This window comes from Heterodontus francisci, chromosome 32 (genome assembly GCF_036365525.1).
Source record: "Heterodontus francisci isolate sHetFra1 chromosome 32, sHetFra1.hap1, whole genome shotgun sequence".
Lineage (NCBI taxonomy): Eukaryota > Metazoa > Chordata > Chondrichthyes > Heterodontiformes > Heterodontidae > Heterodontus > Heterodontus francisci.
In genome coordinates, this window is record NC_090402.1 from 11,197,717 (window position 1) to 11,216,716 (window position 19,000).

Below are 19,000 nucleotides of genomic sequence, written 5' to 3' on the forward strand. Positions count from 1 at the left end.
TTGCTTGTAACAGGAATCCACTGTGCTGCTAAGCTGTTGGTTTTCTGAAATGTCACAATTGCGCAGAAATACACAAACCCAAATTCAAGTTGACTTGTGAGAAAGTTAGTCTGTAGACTCCATTTCTTTGGAGAGGCTTGTTTTGCAACATTTTTGTACATGATTTCCTTTATTGCAGATAACTTCTTGCATATCCTGAGTATCATATAAATTAGTCTACCGGACAAACACCAGTCCGGAAAAAGGTTGGGGCTGGTGAAAAGAAATCTTGAGCAGATAATATTAGCTGGTCTTTGCAATAAAGACATTTCATGCGGACGAGAGAGTACAGTACCACCTAAGTTATAACATTAACATATAGTGACAATTGCAATGCCTTTTTTAAAACTTATCTTCATTTTTGTGTCAGGTCCGTTATCGACGCGATCACCCCTTGAACAAGCAGTTGCCATTTTTCCCTTTAATGGAGGATTTAATGAGGGATGTCAGTGATGGTTGTTCACTTCTGGCAGTTATTCACTATTACTGCCCAGAGCTTATGAAATTAGAAGGTATTTGTGTTAGAAATATGCAGTATACTTAGTTTATATCTTCTTCTGTTCAGTGTAGTTGTACCATGCAATTTCGTTCTATCTAAATATACTTGCTAATTGTGTCTTCAGTATTTACTTACATATAAAAAGATTAAATGTGCTAAGCAGTATTCTCAATTATTTTGTCAGTTAATGCCTTTTATCCTTGTGTATAATAGGATGCATGTTGAGGGCTGAATGTTTATGCAGATTAAGAGTAGTGTTGGTGTTCGAACTCACATTAGTTATGACTCATGAGTTATTTTGTGTGAACCGCCAATTCCAGTGTGTATCTGTTTATACAGTATGTTTTATTTTACACTTGATTTTTAGCTGATCTTAACAGAGTTGAGAGGTGCAGAACTGAACACATGGTGATGTGGCAAAGAGGCAAGAATTGGGGAAAGAAAATTAAGTGAATATTCAGGTGGAATATATAAGCAGTTAAAATGGGAAAAAATGCTTCTGTCCCCATAATTTGACAACTTGCCCTTGGTAACTTGAGGACGGAAGTCATCAGTTTTACATGTTTTGTATTTGTATTACAAACTACTTAAGTTCTAATTAATGGCCAGCAGTAATTTTATAAAACTAAGATGGTAACGTGTGTCAGAGATGGGCAACAATTAAGAATCATTCATTGTCACTCAGTATTTGCAATAAGTGTATGGGATACGGGAGCAAAATAACATTATGCAGCAACATTTGTTATTAAAGATCATATAAAGGGAGATGGATTTTTTCCAATGCTGTGTCTTAAAAAAATAAACTACTAATGAGATGGTAAAGGTCCCCAAACATTTCATAAAACATATTATACAGAATTCTTCTACAGTATCTTAAACCCTGAGTACCTGTGGATATTTCCATCTGATACCTTTGTATAGAAGGATCATAATGTAATAAATGTGGAAAAACTTCAAGTGAAAGAAATGGTGTAAAAATGAAGAATTTTTCAGGACTCTGAAGTTTTCTAACCAAACAAGTCACTTCATTCATCTTTGATTCCAACTTTTCAATGTGAGACTCCCTACAAATATTGACCTCCTCTCAAAGACCCCTTTGTCCCAATTTCAAAAGGAAAATGAGAAAGGTATTGTCATTGCAGAAAACAGTTTTATTAGTATGTGACAGAAATAATACTCCAATAAGAAAACATATAGTGGAAAAAAAAATAGAATTCGAAATTGCCTCGATAGACGGGAAACTGAAAACTCCACGGGCCCTGTAGGATTCAGTGCATCTAGTTTGAAAAGAAATGTCTTAGAGTAGCATCTTCATTTATTTTCAGTAAGGGTCTGTTATCCTTTAATAAAAAATCTTCTGAAAAGATTTTAAGTTGATAAAGTATTGATGACTATTGCCAACACTGCAATCTAAAAGGAATATTGTACATAGAAATTCTCCTGTTCTTGTTTCTTAAAGACAGGATTATTTTAACTTTGTTAACTGATTTAAATGGGTTTCATCTTGTCATTTTGTTTTTCTTTGTAGACATTTGTTTGAAGGAAGTGACTTCAATTGCAGACAGCCTGTACAACATTCAGCTCCTAATAGATTTTTCACACCATTATTTGAACAGAAGTTTCTATCTCACACTAGAAGATATGCTGTACAGTCCTTTAGTGCTGAAGGTAAGATCTAATTAAGAATCCCCATTTAATTAAAGTAGCATGATTGTATCTATATAGGCAGAGGTGTTCAGCAACAGGCCCTCCAGGAAAATCTGCGTCCTATTTTGTGTGTTCTATGGATGAGGGCGACGCTGGTAAAGCTGACTTCTCATTGTATATCCCTAGTTGCCCTGGTGATGGATTTTCTCTTTGAAGCCACTGCAGTTTTTGTGGTGATTTTTCTCCGATAATGTACTGTATCTCTGTCTCAACAACAATGAAAAGAACAACAATGGAAAAAACATCATCAGTTTATATCCAAGTCAGGGTTATGTGTGACTTGAAGTTGGAGACAATAGTGTTCCTGTGATATTGCCACTCTTATCCTTTTCCGTGGTAGAGGTCACCTTGCTCAGATGTGCTGTTGAAGTAGGCTTGGCAGGTTACTGCAGTGCACCCCTGCTGCTGCAAAGTGTATTATCGGTAGAGGAGTTGGATACCGAGTCCAATGGAAGGCTGCTGATCAAGCGGATTTCTGTGTCCTGAATGTCATGCAGCTTCTTGTGTTGCAGCTTCTCCCATCCAGGTGAGGGGTCAGGAGTGAGCTATTTGTGACGAAGTACGCTGCCTCTTCCCTGCTCTTGTAGCCTTGGTGATGTAAATTTATCTTTTCCCATAGTCATTAATTCAATTGCATCCTTGTGGAATATAATAAGACAAATATGTGTGTACAACATGGTTTTCTTTTTATTTCAGCCTAATGTTATGGTGTTCATTGCTGAGTTATTCTGGTGGTTTGAAGTTGTGAAGCCTGACTTTGTGCAGCCAAGGGAAGTTCAAGAAATCAAAGATGGTAAGTCTCTAAAAAGATTGGCCCTTCTGCATTCTGGTTTCTCCTCCTCTTGTCTTAAAGAGCTTAAATTATCTATAATGCATTTTGGTATGGCATTTTATACTGAGTGGCATTTTCTTGGGATCACCTGCCAATGTGCTTAGTCTTTGGCCAAGCCAGAGTTATCTTATAACTCTTTATTTTAGATGGAAAATGTGTAAAATATTTGACGCTTAAATGTCTAAGCAACCGACATAATGTCAGAATGAGAATCCTTCAAAGTGATCACAAACTTTTGGACTTCAACCTAATTGCAAAGCGAAAAGGTTCCCAAGTATACTAATATTATATCTGCAATCTCAATTCAGCTAAAACACTCCTACAACAGAAGAGCTCTCGCCCACCTCTTCCGATTTCCAATGCAACAAAGCGGAGCTTTATGGTCAGTCCAGCAAATGGTCCAGGTGATATGCCAACACCTGTTCCACAGAGTAGCCCAGAGATTGGAACCAGGTATTGCCTGCATCCTGAAGAGTTTGTGTAAGTCTGTCTCTGTCTGTCCTTTCCATCTTGGCATGCTCTGCAGTAGCTTTGTTTCCAACATGGGTTCAGTGTTACCTAAAATCATAGCTATGGTGGGTAATTTTGTCCAATCGACTTTTCTGTGCTGCTAATCATATCTGGACTTGTGTTTGCAATTTAATGATTTGTAGCATATAAATGAAAAACTTGTCAATAGTTATGATAACTAGAATGCATGGAAGAATTAAAGATCTAAATCATGTTTCCGTCTTTCATCAAATCTGGCAATTTACATTTTGTGCTTAAAAAGAAACTAAAAATGCTTCTGACAAATTGATCCTTTTTTATACAGTAAAGGAAGCCCAGCCTTCAGTCCATCCCACCCGCTATTGCCTTTAAGACAGAGGCAGTATAAATGCCCTCTATCTAATGAAGACAGCCCAGGTAAGATGGTTGCAGAGTATACAAGCTGAAGAATGTACTAGTGAAAATAAGTAGATGAATTTTAGAAATGCTAGTTTCCTTGGGGGGGGCGGGTGGGGGAGGGGGTGGGAATTGAGGGGGGTGGGGGAAGCAGAAGACAGAGAGTGCATTAATTGTTCAATTGGAAAAACATGGTGGCCAAGCTGATTATTTATTGCAGTATCAACCCGTCAGTTTTTTAATTTCTTTAACTGTCTGCAGTAAATTATTTGACTGCTTTTCCCAATGTGTACTGGCATTTGGGCTATAAATTATGCCTTCCAATTTTAAAAAAAAATTGATTATTAGACTATTGTCATACAGTAGTGTATAATGTTGGTGATTTTGATCATTTCAAAAAATCTTGGTTATTTACATTGTTATAATCACAGAGGGCTGAAACATAAGATGAAAGAACGTGTTCTTCCCAATGCAACAGTAAATAGTTTCACTTTAGGGTGCTTATTTGCTTTACTAAAGTAACTTTTAAGACCGTTGTAAGGTACTACTTACCTGTTTCCAAACCTGAGGAATTTATTTATCGGTGAGGAAACACGGGTATAATTTGGTGCTGACCAGATTTAAGTTTACATTTTATCTTAGAATTTGATGCAAGAACCCAGACTGTCAAGTTGATGTCTGACTATATTTTTATTTTATTTCCTCATTTTTTTTTTTACCCTCTGCTCCTTTTCCTGAATGTGTTGATCTTTGCTAGGGTATGGTTCCTGATGCATCGGTTGTCCTCTGGTACATCGCCCAAGTGGCAGTTAGTTATGTGTGAGGTCATAAATAGTGAACCTCTTCAGGCTATTCAGAATGTCAAAGCTGAATCCACACTGTCCTCTCATGCGCTTTATCAGCAGGTGTTGCTGAATAGCAGTGAGCAGTGTGTACTCTGCCTGCTGCTGTTTCCTTTCTTCTCCCCAAAATCCAGGAGCAGTGATCCCAATTCTAGCATCCCTACCTCCATCCTGGCTGAAACCTGCACAAACTTGGGATCGCCACCCACTTGGTCCACGTACCCATCAATCAATAGTTATCAACAGAGCATATGTCTGAGCTCAGAAATGGTAAATTTATCAATTCTGGGTACTGCCTGTGTGGAGTTTGCAAGTTCTCCCTGTGTCTGCGTGGGTTTCCTCCGGGTGCTCCGGTTTCCTCCCACATGCCAAAGACTTGCAGGTTGATAGGTAAATTGGCCATTATAAATTGCCCCGAGTATAGGTAGGTGATAGGGAAATATAGGGACAGGTGGGGATGTGGTAGGAATATGGAATTGGTGTAGGATTAGTATAAATGGGTGGTTGATGGTCGGCACAGACTCGGTGGGCCGAAGGGCCTGTTTCAGTGCTGTATCTCTAAATAAAAATAAAAAACAAAAAAAAAATAAAAAATATCCAAAATAATTCACAAATCTCAGCTGAGGCCAATAAAGATGATCTGCAAATAAAAAGAACTTTGCCAAGTTTAAATCATTTAAACATTCTTTAACCAAAAACTTAACTTTGTTCTTTTAGTTACAATATACAGTGATTAGTTGATTTCTTTGGTTCGGTGGTAATTTCTTTATTTAATCTAATCTAGTTTTATGTGTATTTTGGTTGAGAACTAATAACTTCTTCAACTGTCATTTCCTGGTCATTCACCACCAGTGCCAATGTGTCAGGCAAGGAATCTGTTCCCAAGCCATCACCAATTCGACTATAAGGCAGCCAAAGAAAGGTTTCCTCCTCAATGCCAACCCCCACCCTGTCTCCTTCCCACTGTTGCCTGAACTCCTACTTTCTCCTCATTTCTCCTCATTTCTGCCTTGCCCTCCCCCAACCCCCCCACAACAGCTTTGCTCACATCCTCACCACTTCTGACTTGCAAATTCAGTACCATCATCATCATACTGTTGTACCGTAATAGCGCCCAAACTGACATTTTAAATAGTTCCATCTCCTCAGGCATTGCTCTGCCCCCTTTTAAAACTGCTGCCATTACTCCTTCCTGCAGCTCGAAGGGAGTGATGGTTAGAGAACCTGGGCGGCGCAGTGGTTAGCACCGCAGCCTCACAGTTCCAGTGACCCGGGTTCAATTCTGGGTACTGCCTGTGTGGAGTTTGCAAGTTCTGCCTGTGTTTGCGTGGGTTTCCTCCGGGTGCTCCGGTTTCCTCCCACATGCCAAAAACTTGCAGGTTGATAGGTAAATTGGCCATTAGCAATTGCCCCTAGTATAGGTAAGTGGTAGGGAAATATAGGGACAGGTGGGGATGTGGTAGGAATATGGAATTAGTGTAGGATTAGTATAAATGGGTGGTTAATGGTCGGCACAGACTCGTTGCGCCGAAGGGCCTGTTTCAGTGCTGTATCTCTAAACTAAACGAAACTAAACATGTGCTGCAGTGTGTGGCTTTGTCTCTGACCCAGCCTCCCTTTTGAGTGTGGCTATGTGTTCGATGTGAATTCTGGGCATGTGTGTGTGCACGTGCATATGTGTTAGTGCAATGTGTTTCAAATGCAGGGTCTAAGATATTTTGGCTATAAGTTAAATTGGTCAAAGAAATTCAGTAGACATAATAAACAATAAATGCTCTATATTCAGAGCCCAGTCTAAATATCTTCAAAAGAAATTGTGCCATAATAATTTTTAGCTGTGCTGTTAACACTCATTTGTTTTTAATGTTTAGATACTCGACATCGTTCGAATTCCTTAACTCGAGTTGATGGGCAGCCAAGAGGCTCAGTGTTGGCCTGGCAAGAAAGGAAACCAAGGTAAACGCAGGAATATCTTAATGCCACTTGTTTACTTTTTTAGTTGCTGTTTGTCTTAATTTGAACCTATAAAGTAAATGGTACTTCTATGTTTTAATATTAGATTTGTATAAAATATAAACAAAATAAATGCCAAATAATCTCAAATTACAAGTTATAGGTTAATCTTGTTTTTAAAATTTGTCACCTAGTCATCACTGTTTCTAGCCTTCTGGCCTTGACTTAGCCTTATTCATCTTGGTTCCGTGAAAGGGGTGAAATAGTCCAGACTGGGGATGGATATAAGTTAAGGCATCCCTAATAGCTCATCAAATTTATGCATGGAGTAGCTGAACAATATCAACCAGATAAGCGCTGGGTTAGTTGCTGTCAGTCTTGGGGGTAGGAATGTTGTCATTGACCTCAGTGCCCATATGTTTGGGAGACTAAAGTCAGCATGGTCGGCCATTCCTGATTGTTTTTCGGCAACACCTGCTGGAAATGCAGGGGTGTGAACATTGAGAGCACAGGATTGGACTCGGCTGTGGGGCCCATGTGGTTGAACAGTCTGCCATTGGTCACTGCCAAAATGTAATATGTAGATCAGTGAGAAATGTGAAAATTAAAATTAAAATCTGCAGTTCTGCCTTCTCATCGCCCAATTTTAAAGAACATGCTTTCAGTGACCAAGCTATATGCCCTACAATAACCGTAAATTCACGTTTCACTAAATAAAAATGCCCAAATCTATAGCTGTGGTTCGAGACTGGCTGAAATATGACACACAAAGATCTGCAGTGTAATGAAGCAACTGTGTGCATGTGTTTTTGACAATTGGACATGCTTACTTTGCAATTTGCATTCATAGGATAGGGGTTTAATGCATGTTTGTCTTGATATTTTGATTTTAGGAGTGATAACACAACTTTAGCATTTTTAGGATCAAGATTTTTATGCATTAATTTCTAGTTCAAAGTTACAAGAGGAGAGGAGGCATGTAGGCTCACAAACATTTATTTTGAGAAAATATTCATAAATTGATACTGATCTTTTAGATTGTTGGCTATAGGGTCAGTGGGGGTAATATTAATGTGCAACTATAGCTAGCCACTTGGTGTTAGAGCCAAAGTATATAGAAAGGCTTTTCCTACTGTGAGATCTGATGTGACAGGTATCCAGCACATATGTGGTAACCAAGGCAAATAAAGATACTCCTAAATGTTGCTGTAGCTAAGATAATTACTATAGGTGGGGCAGACTTCCCAGTTCCTGTAACACAGGCATTGTCTTTAAGCTAGGTGCAAAAACAAATCCTGAGATGCACCAATTTGGTATTGGCCACTTATCAGTTCTAGTATTTTATGCACTGCTAACCCATTTCCAAATGGTGTAACTTGTACATCCAGTTTAGCAGCAGACTTATTGTCTACTGGCTCCCTCTGCAGCACACAATGAGCAAAGCAAGCATGCTGCATGGATTATGAAGATGAAACGTGTTCCCCAAAAGTCGCAGTAATTCACAAAACTATGGTTCAAATAAGAGGGCTATCGCTAACCAGTTCAAAATCATAGTTTGATGACTTGTATGTTTGCTATCTTTATAATTGCTCTGAGAAATTGTGGGCTGGATTTAGTGAACCTGCCGCAGGTTCCAGCTGTGGACCTGGAAATGGCCCCATCGCCGTTCATCACGTGTGCGGCCAGCCCGCCATGATCACGCGACAGGTGGCCAGTAATTACATGATGTGGGCAGTTAGCAAGACGGTGCTGGTGCCATCTCTAAAGTGCTGCCAATGCTGCTTAAACCACTGCCTCACTTAGTGACGTTGTTTTATTCATTCATGGGATGTGGGCGTCGCTGGCTCGGCCAGCATTTATTGCCCATCCGTAATTGCCCTTGAGAAGGTGGTGGTGAGCTGCCTTCTTGAACCACTGCAGTCCTTGGGGTGTAGGTACACCCAAAGTGCAGTTGGGAAGGGAGTTCCAGGATTTTGGCCCAGCGACAGTGAAGGAACGGTGATGTATTTCCAAGTCAGGACAATTTGTGGCTTGGAAGGGAACTTGCAGATGTTGGTGTTCCCATCCATCTGCTGCCTTTGTTCTTCTAGGTGGTAGAGATCACGGGTTTGTAAGGTGCTGTCGAAGGAGACTTGGTGAGTTGCTGCAGTGCATCTTGTATATGGTACGCAGTCCATCTTGTATATGGTACACACTGCTGCCACTGTTTGTCGGTGGTGGAGGGAGTGAATGTTGAAGGTGGTGGATGGGGTGCCAATCAAGTGGGCTGCTTTGTCCTGGATGGTGTTGAGCTTCTTGAGTGTTGTTGGAGCTGCATCCATCCAAGTGAGTGAAGAATGTTGCATCACACTCCTGACTTGTGCCTTGTAGATGGTGGACAGGTTTTGGGGAGTCAGGAGGTGAGTTACTCACTGCAGAGTCCCCTGCCTCTAAACTGCTCTTGTAGCCACAGCATTTATGTGGCTGGTTCCAGTTCCATTTCTGGTCAGTTGTCACCCTCCACGATGTTGATTGTGGGGGATTCAGCGATAGTAATACCTTTTGAAAGTCAAGGGCAGATGGTTAGATTCTCTTGTTCGAGATGGTTATTGCCTGGCATTCGTCTGGTGCGAATGTTACTTGCCACTTATCAGCCCAAGCCTGGATGTTGTCCAAATCTTGCTGCACATGGACATGGGCTGCTTCAGTATCTGAGGAGTCGTGAATGGTTGCTGAACATTGTGCAATCATCAGCGAACATCCCCACTTCTGACCTTATAATGGAGGGAAGGTCATTGATGAAGCAGCTGAAGATTGTTAGGCCTAGTTCACTACTCTGAGGAACTCCTGTCGTGGTGTCCCGGGACTGAGATGATTGACCTCCAAACAACCACAGCCATCTTCCTTTGTGCTAGGTATGACTCCAACCAGCAGAGACTTTTCCCCCTGATTCCCATTGACTGCAGTCATGAAGGGCTCTTTCATGACATACTCGGTCAAATGCTGCCTTGATGTCAAGGGCAGTCGCTCTCACCTCACCTCTGGAGTTCAGCTCTTTTGTCAATGTTTGGACCAACGCTGTTATGAGGTCAGGAGCTGAGTGGCCCTGGCAGAACCCAAACGGAGTGTCTGAGCAAGTTATTGCTGAGCAAGTGCCGCTTGATAGCACTGTTGACAACCCCTTCCATCACTTTGCTGGTGATCAGGAGTAGGCTGATAGGGCAGTAATTGGCTGGGTTGGATTTATCCTGCTTTTTGTGCACAGGACATAACTGGGCAATTTTTCGCATTGCCAGGTAGATGCCAGTGTTGTAACTGCACATGAACAGCTTGGCTAGGGGCGCAGCTAGTTCTGGAGCACAAGTCTCAATACTATTGCCGGAATGTTGTCAGGACCCATATCCTTTGCAGTATCCAGTTTCTTGATATCACGTGGAGTGAATCGGATTGACTGAAGACTGGCATCTGTGATGCTGGGGACCTCTGAAGGCGACCAACATCGATCATCCACTCGGCACCTCTGACTGAAGATCGATGCAAATGCCTCAGCTTTGTCTTTTGCACTGATGTGCTGGGCTCTCCCATCATTGAGGATGGTATATTTATGGAGCCTCCTCCTCCTGTCCGTTGTTTAATTGTCCACCATGCACGACTGGATGTGGCAAGACTGCAGAGTTTATATCTGATCCGTTGGTTATGGGATCGCTTAGCCCTGTCTATTGCATGCTGCTTTCACTGTTTGACATGCAAGTAGTCCTCTATTTTAGCTTCACCAGGCTGGCACCTCATTTTTAGCTATGTCTGGTGCTGCTCCTGGCATACCCTCCTGCACTCTTCATTGTACCAGGGTTGGTTCCCTGGCCTGATGATAATGGTAAAGTGGGGGGTATTCTGGGCCAGGAAGTTACAGATTGTGGTTGAATGTAATTCTGCCGTTGCTGATGGTCCACAGTGCCTCATGGATGCCCAGTTTTGAGTTGCTAGATCTGTTCGAAATCTATCGCATTTAGCACGGTGGTAGTGCCACACAACACAATGGTGCGTACCCTCAATGTGAAGGTGGGGTTTTGTCTCCACAAGGACTGTGCAGTGGTCACTCCTACCAATACTGTAGATTGGTGAGGACAAGGTCATGTGGGTTTTTCCCTCTTGGCTCCCTCACCACCTGCCACAGTCTAGCAGCTGTGTCCTTTAAGACTTGGCCAGCTTGGTCAATAGTAGTAGTAGAAGCCCCCACCCAGAGTACATTTTGTGCCCTTGCTACCCTCAGTGCTTCTTCCAATTGGTGTGCGACATGGAGAAGCCCATCAGCTGAGGGAGGTGGGGGCAGTAGGTGGTAAGTAGCAGGAAGTTTCCTTGCCCATATTTGATCTGATGCCATGAGACTGCATGGGGTCCAGAGTTGATGTTGAGGACTCCCAGGGCAACTCCCTCCTGGCTGTATACCGCTGTGCCGCCATCTCTGGTGGGTGTGTCTGTCGGTGGGACAGGACATACCTAGGGATGGTGATGGTGGTGTCTGGGACATTGTCTGCAAGGTATGATTCTGTGAGTATGACTATGTTAGGCTATTGCTTGACTTGTTTGTGGAACAGCTCTCCCAATTTTGGCACAAGCCCCCAGATGTTAGTAAGGAGGACTTTGCAGGGCCGACAGGGCTGGGTTTGCCGATGTCATTTCTGGTGCCTAGGTCGCTGTTGGGTGGTCCGTCTGGTTTCATTTCTTCTCTTACATTTTTTTTTGTGGCTTGCTAGGCCATTTCAGAGGGCATTTAAGAGTGAACCACGTTGCTGTGGGTCTGGAGGACGGCAGATTTACTTCCCTCAAGGACATTAGTGAACCAGACGATCACCACTAGACTAGCTTTTTAATTCCAGATTTATTAATTGAATTCAAATTCCATCATCTGCCATAGTGGGATTTGAACCCCTGTCTCCAGAGCATAAGCCTGGGGCTCTGGGTTGCTAGTCTAGTGACATTATCACTGTGCCACAGCCTCCCCACTTTACTGCTGCTTTGTCTTTGCTGCTGCTGACACCCCCTGCCTGGAGTCTCTCTACTACTGTGCTGCTGACACCCCGGCCTGGAGTCCCTGTGCTGCTGACCAAGGCCTCAAAGGACCAGGAGCTCTTAGAAAGCCAAAAGGGACCATGACAAGTGCAAGATAGCAAGTGGCCCCATGGTTCAGCAATGCCTCCCTGAAGATTCTCCTCCAGGCTGCAAGGGAAAGACGGGAGGCTCAGTTCCCCAGTGATGGCAAGAAGAGGCCTTCTCATCTGACCAAGCAAGCCTCATTAGAGATAGCTGAGATTAGCAGCCATGGGGTCACCTGCCCCCACCCCCCCCACAAATCCCGGACATGGATACAGTGCCTCAAGAGGGTCAGCGACCTCCTGAATTCTACCAAAGTGACTGCTACATAACTCCTTTTTAGGGATTGCAAGTGGCAATGCAGGTGGAAGTGGGACATGGGGAGGGAGGCACTACAACTGCGCTGGCAGAAGGGGTTGTATCACCTCATCATGACAGATGCATGGCTGTATATCGGCCACAGGCCACCTTCTTTCGCAGCTCGCCCCCATTAGCTCCCCTGAGAGTGGATGGGAGCACGAGCTATATAGGATACCCCAGTAGGGAGCTGCCACTAGCAGAACTGTCATGCTGATCTCTGTGAAGTATGTCTATCTCTTTTCCACTTGCAGGACAAGAGTGCCCCTAACAACAGGGAGACATCCTGGACTGGTGGAAGCATCCCAGATCTTCAGTCTCTCTCCACAGCTAAGGAGAGACTGGAGTCTCTGCATAAGAGTGAGGATTGTAGAGTGCAAGGCACTATAGGCTGACAAAGGCCTCTGCTTCCCCCCCCAACCCTTCCCCTATGCAGTGTTGGTCTTGACTGCCTACTGGTCGTGGCACTGAAGCCTCACCTCGGGGCCTCCAGCTTTCAACGCCAGGAATCCGAAAGCACATAAGGGCTGACTGTCATCCACTTAATTCCAGGTCCCCTGTTGAATCCCGATGAATTAGATGTTAATATATTAAACTAAGGGTTCAGCAATTTAAATTGCATTCCTGTCATGTCGGGGTGGCAAGACTGCCTTGGTGCTATCCCACCACTGACTAAATTCGAAACCAACGTCACTATGTTGAATTTCCGGGTGGATGTGTACGAAGCAATTCTCCTGCCCCCCACGCATCCGTTCCTGCTCCAAACGGCCTCAGTAAATTCAGCTCGTTTTTAAAAATTTATTTAGAGATACAGCACTGAAACAGGCCCTTCGGCCCACCGAGTCTGTGATGGCCATCAACCACCCATTTATACTAATCCTACACTAATCCCATATTCCTACCACATCCCCACCTGTCCCTCTATTCCCCTACCACCTACCTATACTAGGGGCAATTTATAATGGCCAATTTACCTATCAACCTGCAAGTCTTTTGGTGGTGGGAGGAAACTGGAGTACCCGACGAAAACCCACGCAGACACAGGGAGAACTTGCAAACTCCACACAGGCAGTACCCAGAATTGAACCCGGGTCGCTGGAGTTGTGAGGCTGCGGTGCTAACCACTGAGCCACTGTGTTTGCAAAATGTGTATATTTCAGTATTGCATATAACTTTGAGTAAATGAATAAGATTTTAGTAATTACCTTTACGTATTTATCAAGTGGTTTTATTTTGTACCTGTCACAGTTGTAATGTAGTTAATTTTACTCTTACATCTTTATTTAAAACGGTGCTGCATACAGCACATCCCATTGATTGGCTCCTTTTCAAAGGGCTAATGCTGGCAAAAAATGCTTTTGATGCCTACATTGGCACCCTTATTCTACAGTTAAAATGTAATAATGCAGATGTTAAACCATTGCCGTGAGTTCTTATTTGTTTGTAGTTGTGAATGTTTTAATTGTTCATAATTAATATAAATCTCCAGAATACGTTTGCAAACAGTTCATCACTAAATGTATATTCAGTATTACATAAATGTGTACATTCCTCAGGTCTTGTGACTGATGCTCTTTAATTTTTTTCAGACCCATGTCTCAGCCAACACCATTTGCCCTTCATTATGCAACTGATAGTGACATAGACACTGGCTCTGGAGATAGCATCAGCCTTGCCAGGTCTATTAGCAAAGACAGTCTTGCATCCAATATAGTCAGTGTAACCCCTAAGCATCAGTCTCAGTTACTTTCCCCACCTGCAGAAAGCAATGGAAAAAGCTTGCTGAAGAATGTGGATATGGAAGATGAGGATGATGAGGAGCTTATAGCAATAATTAAGTCAGATGGGGAACTGGTTAACAATTCTGATCTTGAGTTACAAAGTGTTTCATCAAAAGCCACGACGAATCAGACATTGCCATCAAAATCCCCCAAAAGACAGCAAAATGATCTTGAAGTAGCAAACCAAACTGGTGGTTTCTTTTTAGAACCTTTAATGCCTGCAGTCTTAAAACCAGCCAAGGAAAATCTCCTCATTGTTAACAAGTATGAAGAATGTGGAGAACGAAAATACAGACCTTCCTCAGCAAAGAGAATATCGGATGGACATTTGCCTTCAACACGCAAAAAAACAGTGAACGTCAATGCTGAAGCAGATATTAACAGGACTTTCACTCCCATAACTAGCTCTGACTTCATAGTGGTCTCTGATCCAACCACTGACAAACCTTTGCGACACCTTGAAGAATCAGGAGTCTCAAGTAACTTCAGGCCTTTGGTTAGTAGTAGTGTCGAAGCTTCAACCCAGGGGGAGTCTGATGGTTTTTTCCTTCATACTGGTGACCCTGAAGAAGGATTGGATGCTGTATCGGTGAACAGTGCAGTCACTGCAGGCAACAGTAAACAACGTGACACAACATGGACTATGAATATGCAAGATTCTGATTCAGAAGTGCTAGATATGGATGAAGCTGAACAAGATCTAGTTGCTGATGAGGAGGTCCAACAAGTTAGAAGTGGTTACAGTGGGGAAGAGGAATCTAGAAAATTACATCATGATATGAAGGTGAAGGAACATGAGGACAAGGATGGTGCCAGTGGGCGTTCCAGCCCTTGTCTGAGTACAATCTCTCAGGCTAGCAGCGCGTCCATGACCAGTGCCAGTATTAGAATGACCAGCTTTGCTGAACGTAAACTGCAAAGACTCAACAGTGCTGAGGCAAAATCCAGTGCAAGTAGCTCTCAGAAGACCACTCCAGATGGGTCAGAATGTTGCTCCCTACCCATGATGACATGGAGGCAGAAACGAGAACAGAGTCCTAATAGACAGACTAAAGATAGTGCTCAGATGTTAGCCTCCGAGCTTGTTCAGCTTCACATGCAGCTGGAGGAGAAACGCAGGACAATTGAAGCTCAGAAAAAGAAAATGGAAGCACTGTCTGCCAGACAGCGTCTAAAATTGGGCAAAGCAGCTTTCTTGCATATTGTTAAAAAAGGGAAGAATGAAGGGATTCCCCAACCACTTAAGCCTGAATACTTTCCAAAAGAACCTGAGCGCCCAAATCATGAGGAAACTGTTGCTCTTGTATCCCGGTCCCCTAGATCAGATGACGATTTTGCAAACCAAGAAGCCAAAGAGGATTACATAAAACAGCTGGAAGAAGTAGGGGCAAAAGATTTGCACGAGAAAATTACAGAAAATGATATTCAAGAGAGCATTGCTGCAGTTAGACAACGGTGGCTAAAGGAATCTTCACAGGCAGCTCATGATGTTAACAAGAATAAGGTGAATTTTAATGGTGGTTTTGAGGATGGTATGGCAGATGTTGATATGAATGAATACAACCGTTCTATTGAGAAGTTTAATGAAACTCTGAGCAACCTTCAGTTTGAGATGCACAAGCTTTCGCAGCAGCAGGAACTCCTGATGAAACTTAAGGACCAGGCGCCGACCGCATCACAACCAAATATCAGTCGCACTCTGCAGGATCAAAAGGTCAGACAAGCAGTGCAGATTGTGGAACCACTATCGCCCACAGGGGGTAGTCCATCACAAGCCGTGCGTAAGCAGCCACGCAGCGCTCCAACAAAAAGTCCTCGTTCAGCAAGGCCAATGGAGTTAAAAGTGTCTCGAGATTCTAAAATGCAGGGCTCTTTCCGTGTTATTACACCTACACACAGTATAGAAACTTTACCCCATCTGCGACCCTTCCCCGTTACTAAACCACTAAAGTCCGAGACTGATGATATTGCTGTTGATGGCACTGTTAGTACAGGAACTTTAGAAGGCAGGTCTTCTAAAGGTACTGCGGAGCATACTTCTGAAAGGACAAAGGATGCTGATGGTCTCAAATATGGTGAAGAAAGTAACCAGCGCGCATTGGTGCTTTCTACATCCCAAAAAGACAGTTATAATTATTTCTATGAACAAATCAACACTGAAGCAGTAGTTAGCACCCCAAAGAAGCCTGAATACCCATCACTTATCTCTTCAGGTGGATCAGGGAAAGAGAATATTCCTATCGAGGAACAATCCAAAAACAAGGCAAACCTCATTGAAGTAGATATCTCTGAATTGAAGGCACCTGCAGAAGGTGAAGCATCTGAAAGCCAAGGCCTTTCCACCAGTCAAGTGATCAGTGAATCTGATCAGAAATCTGGATTGGGCTTTTTCTTCAAGGTTAGTCATAATTAAACTTGTAGCAATTTTTGAAAATTACCAAGATAACTTTTTAATTTTCTTCTTGCTATCTATTGGAGCTGTATGAAATAAGCAAGTCCTGTTTCTCTGTTACGAGCACCAAGGCCTTCACAGTGTTGAAGATATATATAAGTTGCAGCATTATAGATGTGTTCATCAACTGCAAACATGAGGTTATAATTGGTGTACTGTTACAATCAATAAATCGGATTTTGTAAAAGATTATATTAGATTTTAAGGTGCCGCAAATGCCATTGGGTTAGATCAGGTTGACATTCAGTCAGTCAGAAAATAAATGGCACAACAAGATGGAAGAGTGTTTGATTTCAGTGGTGAAAGTCTGGTAACACCTTGTCAAGAGCAGTCTTTGTTACAAAGTGTAGACACTTTTTAAACCTAGTCTTAATGCCAAGTAGCGAAAGGTTTAAGAAAAAGATCAACTAAAGCAGTTTCCTTATTTGAGTTAGAATATTCAGAGTGTTTAATTTTGTTTTCAAATTTGTATTGTGTCCTTTGATCTTTGTTCTACTGTCAGTATTTCTATGTATTATAAATGCATTTTAGGCATGTTTTATATCTTCAGTGCATAATGCACGTTGCCACTGGAGCAAGCAAAGGTTTGATGGACTTCAGTGTATTGTGAGCAACCTCATTTCTCTTCAACCAGCTTTCTTCTTTGCCTCAGTACTGAAATGCCTCTAACTAAAACGGCAAATGATATTCTCTGACTGTAACTGTAGTGCATTACATCATCATGTTCTTGATGACCTCTTATATCTTTGACATCCAGTTTTGGATCAGCCACAGTTTTCTTTCAAGACCGAAGCCATCATCTTCAGTTCCTGCCACAACTCCATACCCTTGCAACCAATTCCATCCCACTCTTTAGCTATTGTTGTGGAACCAAGGCGGTAAATGAAGTTCAGATACAGATCTGCTGTGATCTTATAGACTCGAGGGGATGAATAGCCTATTCCTGTTCCTTTTGTCTCAGGGCTGGACCAGACTGTTGGAAACTTGGTGTTCTATTTGACCCTGAGCTAAATTTCAGACCCATATCACCCTATTCCACCTCTGCCCGTCTTCCACTGTAACCCTCATTCTTGCCATGTCACCTCCAGACTCAACTATTCAAATGTTCACCTGGCCATCCTCCACCCTCTGTAAATGTCACCTCATTCAAAATGTTGCTGCCTATATTGTATCCTGCACCAAGTTCTGCTCACCAATCACCCCTATCCTCGCTGATTTGTATTGGCTTCTGGTCTACCAATGCCTCAGCTTTAAAATTCCCATCCTTGTGAATAAATCCCTTTGTTGCCTAGCCCCTCATTAGCTCTGTAACCTCTTCCATTCCTCTTTCCTTGTGCCCCTCCACTCCCCCGCCAACTCTGGCCTCTCGTGCAGTCCTCTTTCCCTTCGTCCCAATTTTGGCAACTGTGGCTTCAGCTACCTAGGCTCCATATTCTGAACTTCCCTCCCTGAATAAATTTGCCTCATCCTTCAAAATCCTTAAAACCCATCTCTGACTAGTTTTTTGTTTTCCTCTTCTAATCATCTTTGGCTCAGTATCCTTTTTGGTAATGCCTCAGAAGTGTTTTTCAATGCTTTTCTACATTAAAGGCACTATATAAATGGAAGTTATTGTCAGTGCACAACCTTTAAAATGCCTTTGAGGCTGAACAGTTTTTATGACACTATCTCACTGTAATGTGAGATAGGATCAAGTTTTTACAATCATGATGTAAAAATATTTTCTAAACTCCACTTTTGCTGTTTAGATGAGTTCTATGAAGTGACTGAATAATATTTTTCAAAACTTGCATTGTTTTCAGTTTTGGACTGCAGCAGACTGTGGACTTGGCATTTGTCTTTCATAAAAGTATTTTTAAAAACTAGTCAAATATTTTTGGTCTCTTGGTGCCTGAGTACTCTGATCTTCATTAGTTCAGGTAGATGTTAAAGAATCATTGCCCTATGCAAAGAAGGACACTGAGTTCTCCAAGTATCCTAACCAGCATTCTTCCCTCAAGCAACTTCACTAAAAATGGATTTTGCCATTTATTAAATGGCTATCATGTTTGCCTGTATAACAACAGATATGCACTTCAGTGTAACTTATTGTGTATGAAGTCCTTGGGGGCCTTTCCAAGAGACGTTACAAGGCATTATGTAAATACAAATTCTTTATCATGTACATAGAATAAATTTTATGAAACAGTTCAAATAGTGTCCCATGATGAAGCAGGGAAAGGACTTCAGTCCATAGAATAATGGATAACAGTGGGTTTTTAAGAGCCAAAGCTTCAGTAAGTTTTAAAGCAAGCCCAGAGTTTACTAAAATATTTGAGTTCCTCAGGAATTTGAATAGTCTTGTGAAGTAACTCCTCTTCTATAGATCAACATCTGTGATCAATTTAAAATAACCTCTGCTTTGGCGAGACTACAGAAGACTTTTGCTAGAATGGTTCCAGAAAGAGGGATTACAGTTGGGTGGATACACCAGAGGAGCTGGAGTTGCTCTCCTTAGAACAGGGAAGGATAAGAGGAGGTTTGCTAGAGGTGTTTAAAATCATGAAGGGTTTAGATAGAGTAATTAAAGATAAATTGTTTCCA

At 42.3% G+C, this 19,000-nt stretch overlaps 1 protein-coding gene across 5 annotated transcripts in view; it reads left to right on the top strand.

The window, feature by feature from the left end:
- Positions 1 to 19,000, top strand: part of camsap1b (calmodulin regulated spectrin-associated protein 1b) — a 96,665-nt gene that overhangs the window by 64,944 nt on the left and 12,721 nt on the right. For 4 of the 5 annotated variants that reach the window (XM_068012224.1, XM_068012226.1, XM_068012227.1 and 1 more), the window contains 7 exons: positions 410 to 551; positions 2,067 to 2,206; positions 2,942 to 3,038; positions 3,386 to 3,557; positions 3,892 to 3,983; positions 6,676 to 6,760; positions 13,774 to 16,363. In XM_068012224.1, the coding sequence (XP_067868325.1) occupies positions 410 to 551; positions 2,067 to 2,206; positions 2,942 to 3,038; positions 3,386 to 3,557; positions 3,892 to 3,983; positions 6,676 to 6,760; positions 13,774 to 16,363 (3,318 nt within the window). The remainder of the gene's footprint in view (positions 1 to 409; positions 552 to 2,066; positions 2,207 to 2,941; positions 3,039 to 3,385; positions 3,558 to 3,891; positions 3,984 to 6,675; positions 6,761 to 13,773; positions 16,364 to 19,000) is intronic. The other variant, XM_068012225.1, reaches the window with a different exon arrangement.